The sequence below is a fragment of the Lagenorhynchus albirostris genome, chromosome 17, assembly GCF_949774975.1.
Source record: "Lagenorhynchus albirostris chromosome 17, mLagAlb1.1, whole genome shotgun sequence".
In the NCBI taxonomy this organism is placed as follows: domain Eukaryota; kingdom Metazoa; phylum Chordata; class Mammalia; order Artiodactyla; family Delphinidae; genus Lagenorhynchus; species Lagenorhynchus albirostris.
The window spans coordinates 7,669,738-7,688,118 of NC_083111.1; the positions used below are offsets into that span (position 1 = coordinate 7,669,738).

An 18,381-nucleotide genomic window follows, 5' to 3' on the forward strand; every position below is an offset into this window, starting at 1 on the left:
TGTGAAAGCACCTCATTTCTTTTTAATGTCATCACCAGAAAGAGAAACAAGAGACAGTCGAGGCCATGGAGGGGGGTTGGGGGGGTGGCAGAGAGAGGATGATAGTACAGAAGAATATTGAAATACCAAACGAAAGAATGTCAGAGGTACCATAAAACAGTAACTATATACCAGTGAGTCTTGGGGATGGACAAGGAAGGGTGGGGAGTATTCAAGTTCAGGTCAGAGAAGACACAGCAAATGCTCAGCACAGGCCTGTGGCAGGTCTGAACGGGAGGAGACTAGCCAGTGCAAGGAAGAGGGTAGACAGTAGGGAGTGAAAGAGTCACAAGGGACCCCAAGGGGCATCAGTCCTCTCAGAGCTGGGAGACTGGAACTGACCAGGAGCTGGTTGGGGACAAGGGAGTTCCAGAGCTGGTGGTGGCCCTTTGCTGCCCAGCAGCTGTAGAAGGAGGGAGTTAGGTTTACCTTCGCTCTTTTAAATTTGAATTCTTTTACCTTGACAAAAACCTTTTATTTCTCAATTAATGATAAAAGGCTCAAAACAAATTCATAATTAAGGCCACCCTGTAGTGCTAATTGTTTTTGTATTGAAGTGTAATCCATTCACTTATGAAAACAGCTTGTTACTAGGTCATTTCCTTTTCTTTTCTTTTCTTTTTTTTTTTTTAATGGGAAGTGGGTAAGAGAACTGCAGGCTCAGGACAGAAGGCAAATTTTAGGCATTATTATTGATTTTCTTTTCTTATTCTCAAACATTAGTAGTTATATTGAACGTGGCTTGGCAACCTCTGTGAGTAATTAAACAGGTTATTATGTTAATTATCTGTTTAGTTCATTTTGGGGGGGGAATGATAATGAGCATGTATAATAAAAGATTAATTATCTTCTACCTGTTTCAAGGATATTATTTTGTTCTTTTAGCTCTTATCTTCATTGTCAATGGGCATCTGTAGAAGATCTGGAAAAAGATAAGAGAATTCAGCAAAAGATTAAACGATTTAAGGCAAAGCAGGGCCAGAACAAATTCCTTTCAGAGGTATGGAAAACCTGGTTAATTTTCTAAAGTATTTACATTTTTAAAATGTTCTGAATTTTGAATTTTAGGTCAGTATATTATTAAGAAAAACTAGTTTGCCTCATTCGGTGCTGTTACTTGCATATCGGTAACTGGTTATTGCTAAAATAATTTGTAAACAGGAAATTTCTCATTCTTCCTGTTGCTTAGTTCTAGAAGATACTGGTCCTTATGATATTATGTGGAAATATGATGGTACGATTAAATCTTGTAATGAAAATACAGTTAGTAGACAGTGAAAAAAGTAAGTAGACAAAAGTCCTATTAAGATTTTAGCAGGGTAAAAACGCTACAGTGAGTATTAAGTATGAGTTCTAGGATATAAAAGTTTCTTTCTGTTGGGGGAGGTGTGTGACAAATTTCTTCTGTTCAAGTCAGTGCCTAATTACAGAGAGTTTTCACTGAACTCCTTTTCACAGATTACGCGCTGTGGTACAGGAGTTGATATAATATTCTGATACGTTTGCCTGCCCCCCTTTATCCTAGGTTATCAATCATGATGAGAAGGTACCCATACCTAGGGCAGGGAAGAAGTCCTGCATGTTTTACGAAGTGCCAGGTTCCCCTCCAGTGTAGTCAATTACATGGACAAAATGCTCTCACAGAGAGCTTCCTGGGGTCCCTGGGCTTGTGACCACCAATTTGCTTTCACTTTACAGCCTGAAGCAGATAAAAGAGAAACCTTCACATTGAAAGACTAAATTGGCTGATTTATAGTTTTCCTCTCCATAAGGGAATTAACAGAATGCAAACTGTAAAGAGTGTGAAATTTGATGGAAAATAATACCTGCTTCACGACCAACTTCACACACACCGACCCCTTGTTGGAGATGGGGGGAACGGGGGACCGAAGAAAGTTCCGTAGTTTTATGTCATAGAGTCAATCCTTATACCCTCAGGTGACAGGTCTGGGTTCTCCTGGAATCTGATTTCCACGCCCCCAAAGGCGTTATTGTAAGATCTGCACTGGATGGGAAATGAGGCGGAGGGGATTCCGCTAGACAGATGTGCCCGTGTCACCGAGCACCAGCCTCCTTGCCTGCGGTGGTCAGCACCAAGGGGTGCAGGTGCTTGGATGGGACTCACTCCCTCGTGTCCTGGGGAATATGTAGGTGATTCTTTCTTTGAAAGGACAGGTTCTGAGAAAATACTAGGAAGTTCTGTTTTTCATGCCCCTTAATGAAACTGAAGTTAAATGTTCGTGATATTGGGCAAGTTGAAATCCTTAGCTTCCTCCTAGAAAGAGACACTGTACGTTCTACTGATGTTTTTGTGCATCCGTGTTAGGAAACGGAAAGAGTACAGTGGTTACCCCCACCCTGCTCCTTAAATCATGGTTCTGCTCATTAAATTTATTTGTGCTTCTTGGAGTCGGATGCCCTTCAGGGACGTGGGCCCGGCCCGAGGTGTGTAGTCTACCTTTTTGAGTCTGTCTCTGGGAATCACCTGTACCAAGGCTGAAATACATTAGCTTGCTGGTAACTTGGCAACTAGAGATCTCAAGTTTTGTCCTGAATGGAAGTAGCATAAACTTGAGTCTGAAGAGGTGATCTGAAGGTTAACAGAGAAGGATACCAATTCTCTTCCCCTCTTTCTTTCTTACATACACACACGCACCCCCCGACCCCCACCCCCTGCTCACCACACACACTGTTTGTCATGTCCCGTAGATGGTCCTGGCTTCAGGTACCCCAGGGTTCTGCTTCTTTGGGATTTTTAGTTATGACCACCTTTGCATTCTCTGTTTCACCTTAGGCTTCCTTTTAAGTCACTGCAACTAAAATCTCTACTCAAAAAGATTATCAGAACTGGACATTATGTCACACGCATGGTGGCATAGATGGCTCGCTTGAAGGATAAACGTGTTTAGGAGTCAAGTTAAGGATTTTATGTCAGTAATGAAAGATTCTGTTTAAGAGCAAGTTGTCTTAGAGCTCTTATCAGAAGAGCCTAGTTTATGGGAAGTTCTAGTGCTTATGCTTTATATGAATAATACATAGATCTTGTGTACCTACGTCTAGAAGCTTTGACAAAGCCAGTGCATTTAATATATGAACATTTTAAATTAACGGAACATTTCAAAGGTTTTTTTGCCTTCGTCGTGAACTCTGTGTAAAGGCCTGAGGCAGTTGAAACACATTCTGGTATTTCTGGCTTTTGTTTTATAATTCACAGTTCAAAGCATCCAGACTGGGTGCTGTAAGTGGGCCCAGGGGCCCAGGGAATGTTCGTTATCCTCAAGCCAACTGTGACCAAACGGCCCTTCAACCTGCAACTCAGGGGATACAAAGAGTATCTAAGTGGCTTGTAATATGTCTTTGCCAGGCATTTGAATGAAGTTATATTACTGATAAATTAATCTCTAGAAACACATAATAATGTGTCTTTTCTAACTTGTCTGACTCTGAGTATGGCTTAGCCTGTAACTTCCTTTTGAGCCGCATTCTGTTCTTTTACATGAGATAACTTTGCAGGTACGCAGCCTTACTTTAGTTTTGTAAAGGTTGTTAATATATTGGCTAAAGAACCCAATTTTTCCAGCCTCATTTCTTTATCCTTACGAGTTTTAGCCAAATGCTCTATGTTCAGTACAAATAAATCATGAGAACACTTTAGATGAACGCCAAGACTGTGTTCAAATGAGGTACTAATACTGCTTGGCAAAGACGACCAACCATCATAAGCTCTGTTCACACCAAAATATGGAATTCACTGGTCTCAGCGTTTTTAGCTTTTGAATAACACTCTGCAAATGATGCTCTGAGGCATCAGACAACTCCAATAGTTGTGAGACTCCAACAGCCCTGACTGTGCATGGCTCTGAGTCTTCATTGCAAGCTGTGGTTTCAAGAATGTCAGATGCATTGTGTGGCACAAGCCTTTTGGATGGCCCATTAGTGAATTATAATGTCACACTGCATTTAAAATATTCTTAAACATTTTCTCACAGTGAAAAGGTTTCACACAGTAATCAAAAGACCCAGTTAGCAAAGTCTGAGAAGTCTGATTTCCTCATGGGGAGTGATTTTGCTAAATTGTAGCATTTCCATTAATATAATAGAACTTGCCGAATATAAATTGTGTATTGCCGTGACCCAAAATATTATTGCCTGATGAAGAGTGAAATAGTGTCTACTCCGAGGAGTTAAATAAACATTCTAACTTTTTTTCCTTTGGTGTAGATTGAAGATGAGCTTTTTAATCCAGATTACGTGGAGGTTGACCGGATAATGGACTTTGCACGTAGCACAGATGACCGGGGAGAGGTAACGGAAGATCATTTGTATTAGAAGCCAGTGACTCAGAGAGCTTATGTGTGCTTATGGAGAATGATGGTGGACTCCTAGATCTGGTTCTGGTCGGGGCCTTGGGTTATGACACACTTGCTCTAAACTTAACTGAAATTTATTGACTTACTATTAGTTTTAGGACTTAATAATCACTGTAAATGTGTTGTTTTGTTTAGTCTGAGAGCTTTTTAAAAGAAATCAGTTTTCAGTGTGAAGCAAATAGACTTTTTGCACGGTTCCAGATACGATCAATAAAGGATTCAATGTATTTTGGTATAAATCTATTACGTAGCATGAATTTCCCTTATAAACTAAGAGTGCTCTTATAGCAGAATGCAGTGCAAAGATATTTAACATTGGACGTCCTTAGTGAAGCTGACGGACCTCATTTAATGTGGTGCACAGAAGATACTATAAAATCTTTCTCTTTATGAGATCCCAGTCTAGGCATGCCCAGGTTGCTTTGCAGAGCCCTACAAGGCTGTTAAGGACAGTCGGTAGGGCATAAGAGTAAAGACAAGTCTAGTGACTTCTGAGCATTGTGTCTTAGTAAGTCTGTGCCCACCCGCCGTGAGGTATGTCATTCCTAGCTTCTTCCTGTAAATTAAACTTTGTAAAGGTTTGTATCTTCTTGCTTGTCTAGTGAGTCTGCAGTGAACTCCCATTTTACTCCAAACTCTGTATCACGAGGTCCACGATGTTTCAGAGATCGTGTCTGTGACACGATGTTTACCTTTCTAGTTTTGCTAAGTTGTACTTTAAAAAAAATTTTTTTTTTCCCATCGTATATTTACCTAGTACAGCAAATGTCTGTAACATCACAACCAGGTCAGTGTACCTTGGTCCTGAGATGAAGATCAACAAACCAAAATATTTTCAAGAAGAAAGACAAAGGAAGTCCTATTGATCTGCGTTATCCAAACTGTTTTGCTCTGCAGTCTTTCTAGAGCTCAAACACATTATTTTAAAGTGATAGCGTGCAAATAGTATCTCTTTAAGAAGAAGGCAGAAATCCTAATAAATTGAAGTCTGTTTCTCATTCCTTAAGAAAGTAGCCAGTTAGGCAAATATGTAAACACACCAAGATGGGTTACCGCGTAAGTCTGAATCAGACGCCCGATGATTTGCACAGATAAGAGCAAGGCTCAGATTCGGCTTTGTTATTTGCTAGCTGTGTCTGTGTACTTTTTTGGCTTTTGAACATGACTTACCAGTGGCTTAGATAAAAGTCAGTTTGTTCTGATAATATTCAGTAATATTACTTCCGGTTTAGACTTGAGACTCTGTAACTAAGGACTCCGCGTTCAGTGGTCATAGCTCTAAAACTTCTCCCAGCTCCATCTCACTGTGTCTGGGGTAGTGTCTGTCGGTAAGTGCAGTAGAGCATGAACCCAACTGTGCTGTGTTTAAACCCGGCCCAGCCTGTGACTCACTACCTGGTGAAGTGGTGCTCACTGCCTTATGAAGACAGCACGTGGGAGCTGAGGCAGGACATAGACCAAGCCAAGATCGAAGAGTTTGAGAAGCTGCTGTCCCGGGAGCCGGAAACAGAGCGCGTGGTAAGGAGGGCGAGTGGCGGTGGCTTTAATGTATGCGGTCTCTGAGAAACCACTAATGGGACTTTTACTATATTTGAAACAGGAGCGACCTCCTGCTGATGACTGGAAGAAATCGGAGAGTTCCAGGGAGTATAAAAACAATAACAAACTCAGGGAATACCAGTTGGAGGGAGTAAACTGGCTACTTTTCAATTGGTACAACATGTACGTAAAATGTGGGGTTTTTTCACTTAAAAAAAAAAAGCCTACAGTAGCTCTTTTGTCGTTATCTAAAGTATTGATCAAATATAGCTTAACATTTTAACTCGCTAATAGAAATTATTTTAAAAAAAAAGCAAACACTGGAAGTATGCTTAATATCTGTTTACTTAACACATATTAATATAGAGATTGCTAGACGTGTGTAGCAATAATTTTTATGTCTTAGAGCATTTTGTTTGAAACTGTATTTTGTTGTATGTAAGGGAACATCTAAGGCATGCATTTATGAGTATGAAAGCACTGTCTTGTATGTATACTCACTAAAGTTTCCTTGTTTTATTTCCCTCCCAAAGGCGAAACTGCATTTTAGCAGATGAAATGGGTTTGGGAAAAACTATCCAGTCCATTACATTTCTCTATGAGATATATTTGAAAGGAATCCATGGCCCTTTTTTAGTAATTGCCCCATTGTCCACAATCCCCAACTGGGAAAGGGAATTCCGGACCTGGACAGAGTTGAACGTGGTTGTGTATCATGGGAGTCAAGCTAGTCGTCGGACCATTCAGTTGTATGAAATGTACTTCAAAGATCCCCAGGTAAAGCGTCACAGGCGGGCGGTCCTTAGGCTTATAGACATTTGAAGGCGTTGGATGTTAAAGTGGTCTCAGACCTTTGGCAGGGGAGGTCTAGATTTCGCAGATAGAGAATTTTGCTTTAGATTTCTTACCCAATTTGTGTTTGTCTTATAATTGCACATCTTTTGCTTGCAGCTCTTTATTTTTATAGCCTTGGTCATTCTAATTATTAGAATGAATGAAATTTCGTTTTACCTTGGATGACTGCTAAACATCATTTAATGTGTTGATATGCTAATTTGGTTTATTTTGCAAGCCCTAGAAGAAAGCGAAACAGAAAATGGAGTTCTTTAATGTGAATGGAAAGAATATTGTGTTATTTATTGTTGCTAGAAGTGAAAAATATTAGGTATGTGGTATTAACTGGTACATTGAATGAAATATACCCAAAGGGGAGAATTTATACTTTGGCTCTTAGTAGAACTGCTATGATTTTTAACTAATTTTAGTTACCTGTCTGCAATTATCCTATGATATTGACAGTGAAGCATTATAAATGACAAAGAAAGAAGAATAAATAGTATATGTGAAAATAGTTTTAAGCAATAGGTAGTAAATGGAAGTCCTATAGCTGGAAATAGGACAGGGTTTTGTTGTCTGTGTTTGTTTAGCTTGAGTGTAAAATCTGCCCTGCAATTAAATACTTAAAGGAGAAAAAAACCTAAAATCTATTTTGGTGTTGATCTTTAGATTTGGGAAATTGTTATAAGTTCTGTCCTGAGTTGAGTGTTCTTTTTGTGTTAGCACGTTAAAAGTAAAAAGCAAGTTACAAAAGTTTAGATACATAAATAAAAAGTTTTAAAAAGTAAAAGCGGTTTAAAAAAGTTGTCTTCGTACATAATCTCTTTGGCCTTTCACCTTTTGGAGTCTGTAGGATGTAACTAGAATGGGCACACGTAGTGACTCTTCACTGCGTGTGATCTGTAAGGAAATTGGGTTGGAAATTTTACTAACAATTTTCAGACTTCCTTGAAAAAGGTAAGGTTTTAAAACTCTGTTGTACCATAAGAGCTTAAAACCTCCAAAACACCTTGAAAACAAAGTATAAGTGTTACCTAGAATAAAGATGTCCCCAAGGGGATCAATACATATATTTTACTGCTGTTTATTCATCCTTAAAGTTATTAATGTAACCTTTAATGCTAAGTAATAATCCAGAGTTGTTCTTGTAGGGTCGAGTGATAAAGGGGTCCTATAAGTTTCATGCCATCATCACTACGTTTGAGATGATTCTGACCGATTGTCCTGAGCTGCGGAATATTCCCTGGCGCTGCGTGGTCATTGATGAAGCCCACAGGCTGAAGAATCGGAACTGCAAGCTGTTGGAGGGACTCAAGCTGATGGACTTGGTCAGTGGTCATGTTGGCGATTCCCTTGACCCTGGATAGAATTGTCACTGACTCAGTATTCCCGTTGCTCTGAATCTGAATGATACCTTTGAAGGGTGTTTGCAAAACCAGTCAAACGCTGTGATGTATGCTCCTGCGCTTCCAGTGACTTAAAAGTCGCTGCCGTCTTCCTGATTCTCACGCTGTTGGCTGGTGTCTTTGCACGGTTGTATCACAGCAGAGGATAGTCATGGTATTTTTCACTGAAATGAGTTTCCAGTATTTGCTTTTCCCTTTTGTGTTTGTAAATACTGCCATTTCATAAGCTGTTGGGCCAAATGTTAGCTCCGTGATGATCATCCAGTTATATTCCAGGGCTCGTAGGTTTTGGCGTCCAGGGGCCAGGAGGACTTGTAGGTGCAAGTTCTCAGTAAGTTGAACGGATATCTGGAATTGGTTCAGTTCACGCAGACACTTAGAAGTTTGGGGCATTGCAAGACCTTGCGTTTGATCTGGAATTGTAGACATGTCTATCCCATACTCTTCCAGCTTCCTAAGGGATAGCCAGGGCTTCCTGATTAGATTTTTCTAGATTTTTTTTCAGTAGGAGTATCATAGGAAAACATATTGTAGAAGTGGTGGAATTTGACTGATTTTCCTTTCCACACTGCTGTATGATTTTCTAGCAGAAATTACTACATGACTCAGTCATCCTCAGGTTTCTTTTCACTCTGTAGTTTACAAGGTGGGTTTTGATCACTTGTTTTTATTTTTAATGTACATTTAAGAAGCAAAGATACTGTTATTTAGCATGTCTTGGATGTTTTGATGCGCTTTTCAAAAATACAGAAAGATTTTTTAAATCCCTTTAGTGTTGACTTCTATAGATTAATTTGATCTCTTGTTAATCGAGAGTTTGAGATGGGAAGGAATATGCTGTATGTTCACGGCTTGTAAATTTCTTACTGAAGACTGGTACCACCGAAAAGAACACTTAAATGCTTTCTGTTGCAGCTGGTTCTTTGAAGCAGCTTCTTTTATTCCTAAATTAAGGGGATTGGATTAGCCAGCTATTCTTTTAATTAACAACAAACAAAAATCTAGTTTTGTTTAAAGGAAAAGGTCTGACTGAATTATCCTATTTAGGATGGGATTTCCCATCCTTAAGACCCTTCTCAGAGCAGTTTTGTATTATTTGGTGTTCAGTCCACGGAACGAATTAGGACACTTGTAAATGGTGAACAGTCTTGAAGACATGAATAACTATGCATGTGGAAAAGAGAAACTCTGTGGCTGTATTTGGTCTCTCTAGGTGATATTTTAGTCTTACATTGAAGTAAACCTATTAATGTTTAGGTGAACATTGATTCTCATGAAATATCTAACTGCGTCTTCTGAGTAGGGACCCATCTTCACAGTGGTCCATATAAGACACAGTTACGGCACCGTCTCCTGAAGGCTTAGATAGTCATCTCAGTTTATTTCAGTTGTTTTCTGTTAATTAGTGTCTGTGCTCCCAGGTAGTAGATTCTTAACGGCAAAACAGCCCTTCATTGGTGAGCACAGTTCGTTTAACTGTGTCAACATCAAACAACCTAATTGTCGCTGGGAGATTTCAAAGGATTTTCTGTTGTTTATAGTAACACTTCATTGATGGATTAGAATTTGCTACCCAGATACTTTTTCTGTTACATATTGCAGTGTTCTCTAACCATTTTCACATAATGGCACATATAGAAAATGATATTTGTATATCATACTGGGGTAAGCTGAGAAGGCTGGCCACTACTGCAGGTGACCGGCCCTGGGGTCCTGACTGTCACAGCCGTGCTGGCTGCCCCAAGGACTTGGCGTACCTGTAACTCATTCATGTCTCACCATGGGAAGCTCTGATTAACAGATGAACAAAATCATTCTTTTTTCTGATGATCAAGAATCTTTACTTTCACAAGAATTGTTTTCTAGATGGAACACATTATTATTGTTCAGAGTTAGAATATAATTATATTTGTCCAGTTCTGAAGAGCTCATTGCCTGGTCTTTAAGTCCTTACTTAAAATATCCATCATGAGAACTTATACACTGGCCACTTTTTGTTCATCTTTTCTGGAATAAGGCACGGTGCAAATAGCAAATAATAACTATATCCAGCTGTGGAGCAGGTCACAGGGAACTGCTGTTACCTGCACTAGACGCAGTTATGATGGAGGTGATTCGGGTTGTCTTTAAGTGCGTTCTGAGAAAGGGAGGACCAGTGAATGTTTTCAGCTCTCCCATCGCAAAGGAAATTCTTGTGAAGATGCTGGGATGAGGGGCATTTACGGTCCCCACTGTCCTCCACGGGAGCCCTGGGAGCAGGGCCATCTCCTTGTCCCTTCTTGACAAGGAGGGGACTCTCTGGAGGTGGCAGTAGTTCTTCGTGGATTCTGTTATCTCATCTTTCATTGTCAGGAGGCCTCACACAAATTAAAGACTCTGCTGAAATGAAATCAAATGGACGCCACTCCATCAGAGCTAAAAAGAATGGTAACGTTTTCAAGCCAAAAGCCTAGCTGCTGACATAGTTGAGCTTGGAGATGATAAGCTTGGTAGCCCGTCTCTCACGTGACATTCTGTGACACCTGGATATTAATTGTATGTTACATAATAGTTACTTTCAAAGGGAAACCTGGGTTTTTTTTGCTACCCATGCAGCCTTACCAAAGGGTCATATGTGTAATCATTCAGTGAAACTGGTTTTAAACAGCCCTTGAGGGGAAGCAGCATAAAAAAGTTCCTTCCCCCCCCCAAATAAGTTAATTTTGAAATTAATAACTTAAAAGGCTTTTTCTGAAGTACTGATATTTGGTTAGCGGCTCAGCATTTCACTTGGTCACAAAGGATATAAAAAAAACCAGGAGACAATCTTTAGTACCCACACAGCTCTCCCACAGCAATAACTTTTTTCCTGAATCTATGACAATATTTTAAACAATTCTTGGATGAAGTAATTTTGGACTTGAATATGTCAGGGACCGTGGCCCAGGTTACTCAGCAGTATGGTTATACGTTAGAAAATCCTGAATTGATTTGCAAGCTTCTTACTCTTTATGAATTTAATGAGTTGGAAGATGATGATGGTCTGTGTATCTTCCTGAATCAGAGACCCCTTATTCAAAAGGGAGCAAAGGAAGAATAAAAGCAAATTGAATTGCTTCACCTCGCTTTCAAAGTACTGCATTGACAGATAAGACACGGTAGGTACTGAGAAAAAGAGCATGCCCTTAGGTGTATCACCATCCAGGGTTTACTGAGCACATACTCTCCACTCGGCAACCAGGCCTCATCGGACTTCCAGTTGAGTCAGAATATTGCTTTTGAACCTCCTAGAAGGTGTAGCCTCTTTTTGAAATAGCTTTAGTAACTGGACTGTGTACCAGATGGCCAAAGTAGAAAATAACAAGGCCCTTCAGATTAATAAATTCACCGTCGTTAAGACTGGTCACCATGTCGGATACGTGGAAGTATGAGGACAAGGGTACAAATGCATAAGGAAAGCTGGAGAAAGAGCTCGTAAACAGGAAGAATTGCCTTAAAGAAATACGTACCTTGGTTCAAGGAGACAAAGTTAGAAATAGCATCTATTTAAAAAAAGAAACAAAGAAGTGATTGTGGTATTTAAAACCAAGCTGACCTCTTTGCTAGTTTGAAATGTTTGCAGAAAAAAATAGTTTTTCATGTGCTGTTGCCTGTGGAAGACCTTCTTTTGTCTCTGAAGTGAGTCATGCAGGAAGTAGACGGGGAGGGGAGAGCCCTGTCGGTGTGGAGAGCAGAGAGAAGCATGCGAGCTTTGTCTGAGCCTAGGGATTTGAGGAAAAGGCTTAAACTTTGGTGGGGAGAGAAGCCTCGAGATGTAGGGGACCTGCGAAGCCGCAGCACCAGAATGTTTCCTGGGACCTAAAAATCCCAGGAAAAAACAAAATGGCAAGACACGGTTATGGGGTCCGGGAGTCTGTCTGAAGCAGAGACCACATTTCTCGCATCTCCGCCTTCGGCTCTAACTCCTGTATTTTACGCAGGGTGGGTGCTGGATTTCAGCGTTCCCGAGTGGAAGTCGGAAAATGCCTGTGTCGAGAGAGGCTCTGGTGTTAACAGATGCGCTCTGTTATGATTTGCTCAGTTGCTCTCCTCGCACCCCTGTAGGAACACAAAGTGCTGCTGACAGGGACCCCGCTCCAGAACACCGTGGAAGAGCTCTTCAGCTTGCTTCACTTCCTGGAACCAGGTCGATTCCCTTCGGAAACCACCTTTATGCAAGAATTCGGTGATCTGAAAACCGAAGAACAGGTACTCACCAAGCCTCCTTTGTATCTCAGTCACGTCATTGAAGATTAACCCCCGAAAGGGCAGAGCGTTAAGATTCAACCATTTAAAAATGTAAAATTATATCCATTCCCCCCGCCCCCAGCCAGCCTCAGTAGACCGGTGAGCTTTACACCCCCTTTCCGTGGACATTCTGAGTCTTCGTTAAGGTGGTGTTCTGATTGGTTTGTTTGTCCCTTTGCCCTCCGGAAGGGCTGTCGAGATGCATAGAGAGGTTCCATAACTGTTCATGTACTTTTCAGCCGCTGTGCTATTGAGTTTGGTGGTTTTGCCATGTACGCTTTTGGGTGTAGTGTCAGAAGCTGCTGAAATTTGTCGAGCCGTTTCCCTCCTGGAGTTCTGAGGTTCTAGTCTTATTTCTTACTCGGTCACATTGCTTACTTTTCTTGAGTCTACATATGTTCATTTAGAAACATGGGTCCTAAGTACCTTGCAGGATTTCTGTGAGAAATAAATACGCTATTGCATATGAAAAGTGGTCGGTTATTTCATACATCGTGAGAGTTATGTTGGTGTTGGTTATTAGGCTGTATTTGAGATAAACACGGAGATACGCTTGAAATCTTGGTCTTCATGTGCCCCCTCCCCTAACTTACTGTCTAAAACCTCTTAGCTTAGTTCAAAGTGGAGTCTGTTTTGTTTTGTTTTGCTTTTCTTAAAATAAGAGCTGTCGGGTGTGCAGTATCCTATTGCCAGTCAACAGAAAAGAACAGAGAGGGACGTCCCTGCACGCTCATTGGTGCAGGGACCGGACAGCTCCTTGGCTTCCTTACGCTTTCTATCAGCTCTTTCTAGAAAGGAAGAGAATTGAAGTGTGGCACTCCCATGACATTGTCTCTTCCTTCCTCATCATCACAAAGGCTTAAGACACACAGAAGGGAAAACTAACAGAATAAGTGGGGTTCTTTTCTGCTGTGTTGTACCGTTCAAGCCTTCTGGCTGTTCAGGACTCCTGGGCAAGCGAAGTAGCCCATCGGAAATTGGCCACGCAACCTTTATGCGCTTCTGTTATGACATCTGTAATGTAAGATCAGTGCTTCCATACCCTTCCTGGGCTTTGACAAATGAAAATGAATGGTAAATAAATACGAGAATCGTGGTTTTTCATGTTAGTATATATTATACCATGCAAGCAAGTCATGATACCGGTATTTACTTGAGGTCCTTTTTTAGGTGCAAAAACTCCAGGCTATTCTAAAGCCAATGATGTTGAGACGTCTCAAAGAGGACGTGGAAAAGAACTTGGCCCCCAAGGAAGAAACGATCATCGAAGTCGAGCTAACAAACATTCAGAAGAAATATTACCGAGCCATCCTTGAGAAGAATTTTACGTTTCTTTCCAAAGGTGGTGGTCAAGCTAACGTACCCAACCTTTTAAACACTATGATGGAATTACGGAAGTGCTGCAATCATCCCTACCTTATTAACGGTAAGCTGCCCGCCTGGCACCTTGTTTCAGTAATTGTCCAAACCCCAGAAATCCTTTTCTCCCTCCAGACTGATGATGTTACGGTTCATAATCATCCCAGTGTGGGCTTCATCATCTTCCTATTCTTCACAAAGCCTCCTTCTCTGTAGCCGAGGGTGCAGATCTGTTGTCCCCGCCGATCCCTGAAGCAGGACCTCCACTCACCTTTCCTGTGTCTGCATCTCACCCCTTGAAGGGAGGTGTTGCTGCTTGGTGGCTAGAAGTCATCAAACATGGTAACAGTTAAAGAGAAATTAGCCCCTGATTGAGGTTTCCCTGCTCTGTATGTGTGTGTGTTTAGGTCAGAGAAGTTAAAGAGCAGCTTTGGGGTGAGAGGTAGCTGTCAGCTGTCTCAAGACTTTGATGGGAGAAAAGTTCTTGCAGTCTTGAGGCCTCTAGCATCCTTTCTCTAAGAGTGAGAGGTTATCTCGAGTGTTGATAATAGTTGGTTCCTGGTGCTGACGGATGCTTCATGGTCTTCCTGTTTTCTTAACTAAATTGATAGTGTTATGAACTGATATGAGTAAAAACCTGTATCGTACCCTTCTAAAAATCATTAGAGGAACAAAGCTTTCATGCCTATGATGTGTAAGATACTCTGGGGAATACAAGAACCTTCAGTTGGTGAGGGATTGAGATTAGGAAAGCTGTTAGAAAGCGATGGCATTGAGACAAGGATTTTGCCAGTCAGGGTTAGAAAAAGAAAGGGCATTTAGGCTGATGTAATCACATGAACAAAGAGAAGGAGGCAAGAGAACAAAGGGGGAACCTGCCCAAAGTATAAAGGACGCGTAAGAAACGGTGGGACAGTGAACCTTAGACACAGTGGGACCTTGTGGGAAGCCCAGATGCTAGCTCGTGGAATTTGGGTGAAGCTTGGAAATGATTAGAGATGTGATTCAGGATTGATCTGGCAACACGGTATGAAATGGACGGGAGAAGGGAAAGACATACAAGCAGAGAGCCCCGCTAGGAGGCGACTGCTGTAGTCCAGGCCGGAGTTAATATGGGTTAAAGAAAAGTGATGGCCAGCTAAATCAGGGTGCTTGTGTGCAATTGTAATTGGCCAGCAATTCAGTTAGGTTCCTTTCCAGGGGAGAAGGAACAAAGCCAGGTTTGTCATTATCACACTCCATGAGGTTCAAGCACAGCTAAATTAAAGAGTTCCTCGTCTCTCCCCGTTGCGTAGCTACACACGTACCGACCACCTCACATCCAGAAGTTGCAGTTACTAAACGACAGAGTAGTCCCCACCTGGGACTGTCTCGACGCAGCACACGAGGTCGTGGCTGTGGTGTGACATCAGTGGATGTCTTGTTCAAACTTTGCGCTCGTAGCTTGGTCTTTAAAGAGAGTATCACGTGTGATCATTGCCTCTTTAATGCTGCCAGCCTGCTAATTGCCATGTGTTTAAGAGCCTGTGAGGCCACTGTGGCGAGTGTCACCAGCCTGGTCCTGAGCTGGGGAGATGGAGTTGGGGCTGAAGGTGGTTGATGGTATGAGTAAAACTCTGGTGCATGGACACACGCACGTGAGAGAGACACACACACACGTTTTCATTTACTGTCTGTAAAAATAAAAAAAAAAAAAATGAGGCACGGTAGCTTCCAAGGGGAAAGAAAAGGCACTAACAAAAGCTGAAATGCTGTAGCAGGACGTGTGGGAAAGGAATGTCTCCCCAGTGGCTGGTAGAAATCCGCCCTAGTCCCATCAGTTTACCTTGTCGGTTTACATGCTCATCACGTGCCTTGAGCACTCTGAAGGGGGCAGCCCACCCCAAACCACGGCCCAGAGGTCCCCTCCCTGGCTGACGGCTCTCCGGGGTCATCCTGTGTCACTCCCTGTTGGCAGAGGTCCTGAGGACTTCCCAGGTGTGGATCCGTGGCTGTTGTTCTGATTGGTCACACCTCGAGGTCAGCTTTTCTGTCCTGACAGCAAGTTACAAGGTATCTGTTAAGCAGGCATCCTTACATGCCTTCGCGTTGGGAAATGATAGTAAAAAAAAATACACACATGGACGCACCGGGTGCTACAGCTGCCCAGATGACCTATGTAAAGGTTGTGTTTCAGAGGTTGACCCAGGGCCAGGACTGTCTGTTCTCATCCACAACCTGGAGAAGGAAGGACAGAAGTACTGACCCAATGCCAGCTCCACGCTCATTTATCGAGCAGTTACAGGAGGCTTTCAGTTTTGAAAATTAAACTGACATTTGGGTTGGTTGTGAAAGAGCAAAGCAGCCCCGGTCAAATGAAAGTTCAGTTCAACAAAGCACAACATTTCTGTGATCGTGGACAAGAGAAGCAACTGTTTGTGTAGGTTGAGAGCGATAACATCAGCAAAGCGGAAAAAACATTAGAAGTGATTGTAGAACACAAACTGTACATAAATGAGAAATGTTTCTAATATGTACTGAGACTTTTAAGAGCATCGAACAGTGTTAGGCGACCATAATAAACGCTTGGTAAGTGTTGCTAGTTGTTTTTCTTGCTAAAAGTTGAGCAGGTAACTGTATGTTGCCGTATGTGAGAGTGAAAATGATGTTGAAGACTTGGTAGGGGCCCCGATGTTTCAGGGCGACTTACGCATCCTCTGTTGGTGGTGGGGCGAGGACGGTGGAGAGCCGTGGGCAGAAAGAAGACAAGACTGAGCTCACGTGATGGAATGAATTTCAGAGAGAAAATGGTAATCTGCAAAAGAAAATAGTTTCTTGGGCTTCCCTGGTGGCTCAGTGGTTAAGAATCCGCCTGCCAATGCAGGGGACACGGGTTCGAGCCCTGGTTCGGGAAGATCCCACATGCCACGGAGCGACTAAGCCCGTGGGCCACAACTACTGAGCCCGCGAGCCACAACTACTGAAGCCCGCGCGCCTAGAGCCCGTGCTCCGCAACAAGAGAAGCCACCGCAGTGAGAAGCCCGCGCACCGCAACGAGAGTAGCCCCTGCTCGCTGCTGCTAGAGAAAGCCAGCACGCAGCAATGAAGACCCATAAATAAATAAATTAAATAAATAAGTAAAATTTAAAAAGAAAAGAATTTCTTGTTTGTTTGCGGCTAATATGGCCAGGTGACATTGCAGCTCCTGCCCTCACAGTGACCATCTGTTTAACGAAACAGACTTCCACACTTCTTCAAGTTATCTCTGACACACACACACACACACACACACACACACACACACACACACACACACTTTTAAATGTAAATGCAGGACTTTAGGGCAGTGCCAACGGTGTATTTGGGCTTATCATAACCTATTTCCAGTTAATTTTCTGATTTGATATTTACAAATCTAGCATCAAGGTAAATCTTTAACTGGTGAACTTGCAAATTCGGCCTTGTAATGACTCAGAAGGGAGGCGCTGCCTTCCTCCCCAGCTCCTTCCCTGCCCTCTTGTCTTCAGCTCTTCTGGGCATCATACAGGGCTACAGGAACCACATAGGAAATATGTCTGCTGATATGATATTTCTAAATGAAGTGTTCTTAGTGTCCACTGGCTGCCACTCTAAGAACCTAAATTCACAGCAAAGAGCTGAATTGATTAATTCAGGGGGAACTTCTGTCAGATAAGAAAGAGTGTATTTTAATTCTGGCCACTTTCGATGACATGAGAAATCATTGGTAGTATTGAAAAAGCAGGCAAGTTATTTTTGTCATATAAGTAAATTTAAAATGAAAAAATTAAATTTCTCTACTAATTAGACTGAACTTATATTTTCAAATTTTTTACTAAAATAACTCAAACATGTTTATTTTGTCAAAACAATTATTTCATTTTTAAAAGCTATTCACCGACCACTAGCTTAAGCTAAAATGCTGTATTTTGATTATGGACTGTAATCCTAATATGAGCAAAAAATAACTGCCCAGATATTATGAGTGAAATCTGTTTCTGACTTGCAGAGCTTTTAGTATATTATCCAACAAGAAAAAACTTTTTGAAAAGACCTAATGTAATATATGGATGTAAATCTGTTTCTCCTGTCTCCTGAGGGCCTTCTTGTCCTGAATCCAGAACCTAGATTTCTAAATTTCTTGCCTTGAAAAACATTATTCAACTTTACGCAAGAGTATTTATTCAAGAATATTCTTTATTCAAGAATATTCCTGCCGATTCTCTTAAATAGCATTTTGGTTTTTACCTTTTCCTAGTAAAACCTTTGCCATTTGTTTCACTTAGATTAACATCCTGAACATTAGCGTTTTATTCATGTGGAAGGGGGAGGGAGAGACAGCAGTTTGGACCCAGCCGGCATTTTCTGCCAGGCCCTTCCTGAGAAGTAGCGATGCACTTTGCGCGGACCTCAGTGCCTGGTCCAGGCATTAGTGACTTTAATCTGGTCTCAGTAAGATCCTTTGTTGATTAATAATGAACAAGCTGTGTTTCAGTGTGTGACCGTGTCATGACTTAACTTGCCCAAGTGCCCTGAAAACGGGAATGGAGGGCACTTCTGCCCCACCC

At 41.7% G+C, this 18,381-nt stretch overlaps 1 protein-coding gene across 4 annotated transcripts in view; it reads left to right on the forward strand.

Annotated features, from left to right (window-relative positions):
- Positions 1–18,381, forward strand: part of CHD7 (chromodomain helicase DNA binding protein 7) — a 173,135-nt gene that overhangs the window by 123,849 nt on the left and 30,905 nt on the right. For all 4 annotated transcript variants that reach the window (XM_060128597.1, XM_060128598.1, XM_060128599.1 and 1 more), the window contains exons 8-15: positions 925–1,039; positions 4,261–4,344; positions 5,790–5,927; positions 6,010–6,131; positions 6,482–6,725; positions 7,937–8,113; positions 12,275–12,418; positions 13,628–13,883. In XM_060128597.1, the coding sequence (XP_059984580.1) occupies positions 925–1,039; positions 4,261–4,344; positions 5,790–5,927; positions 6,010–6,131; positions 6,482–6,725; positions 7,937–8,113; positions 12,275–12,418; positions 13,628–13,883 (1,280 nt within the window). The remainder of the gene's footprint in view (positions 1–924; positions 1,040–4,260; positions 4,345–5,789; positions 5,928–6,009; positions 6,132–6,481; positions 6,726–7,936; positions 8,114–12,274; positions 12,419–13,627; positions 13,884–18,381) is intronic.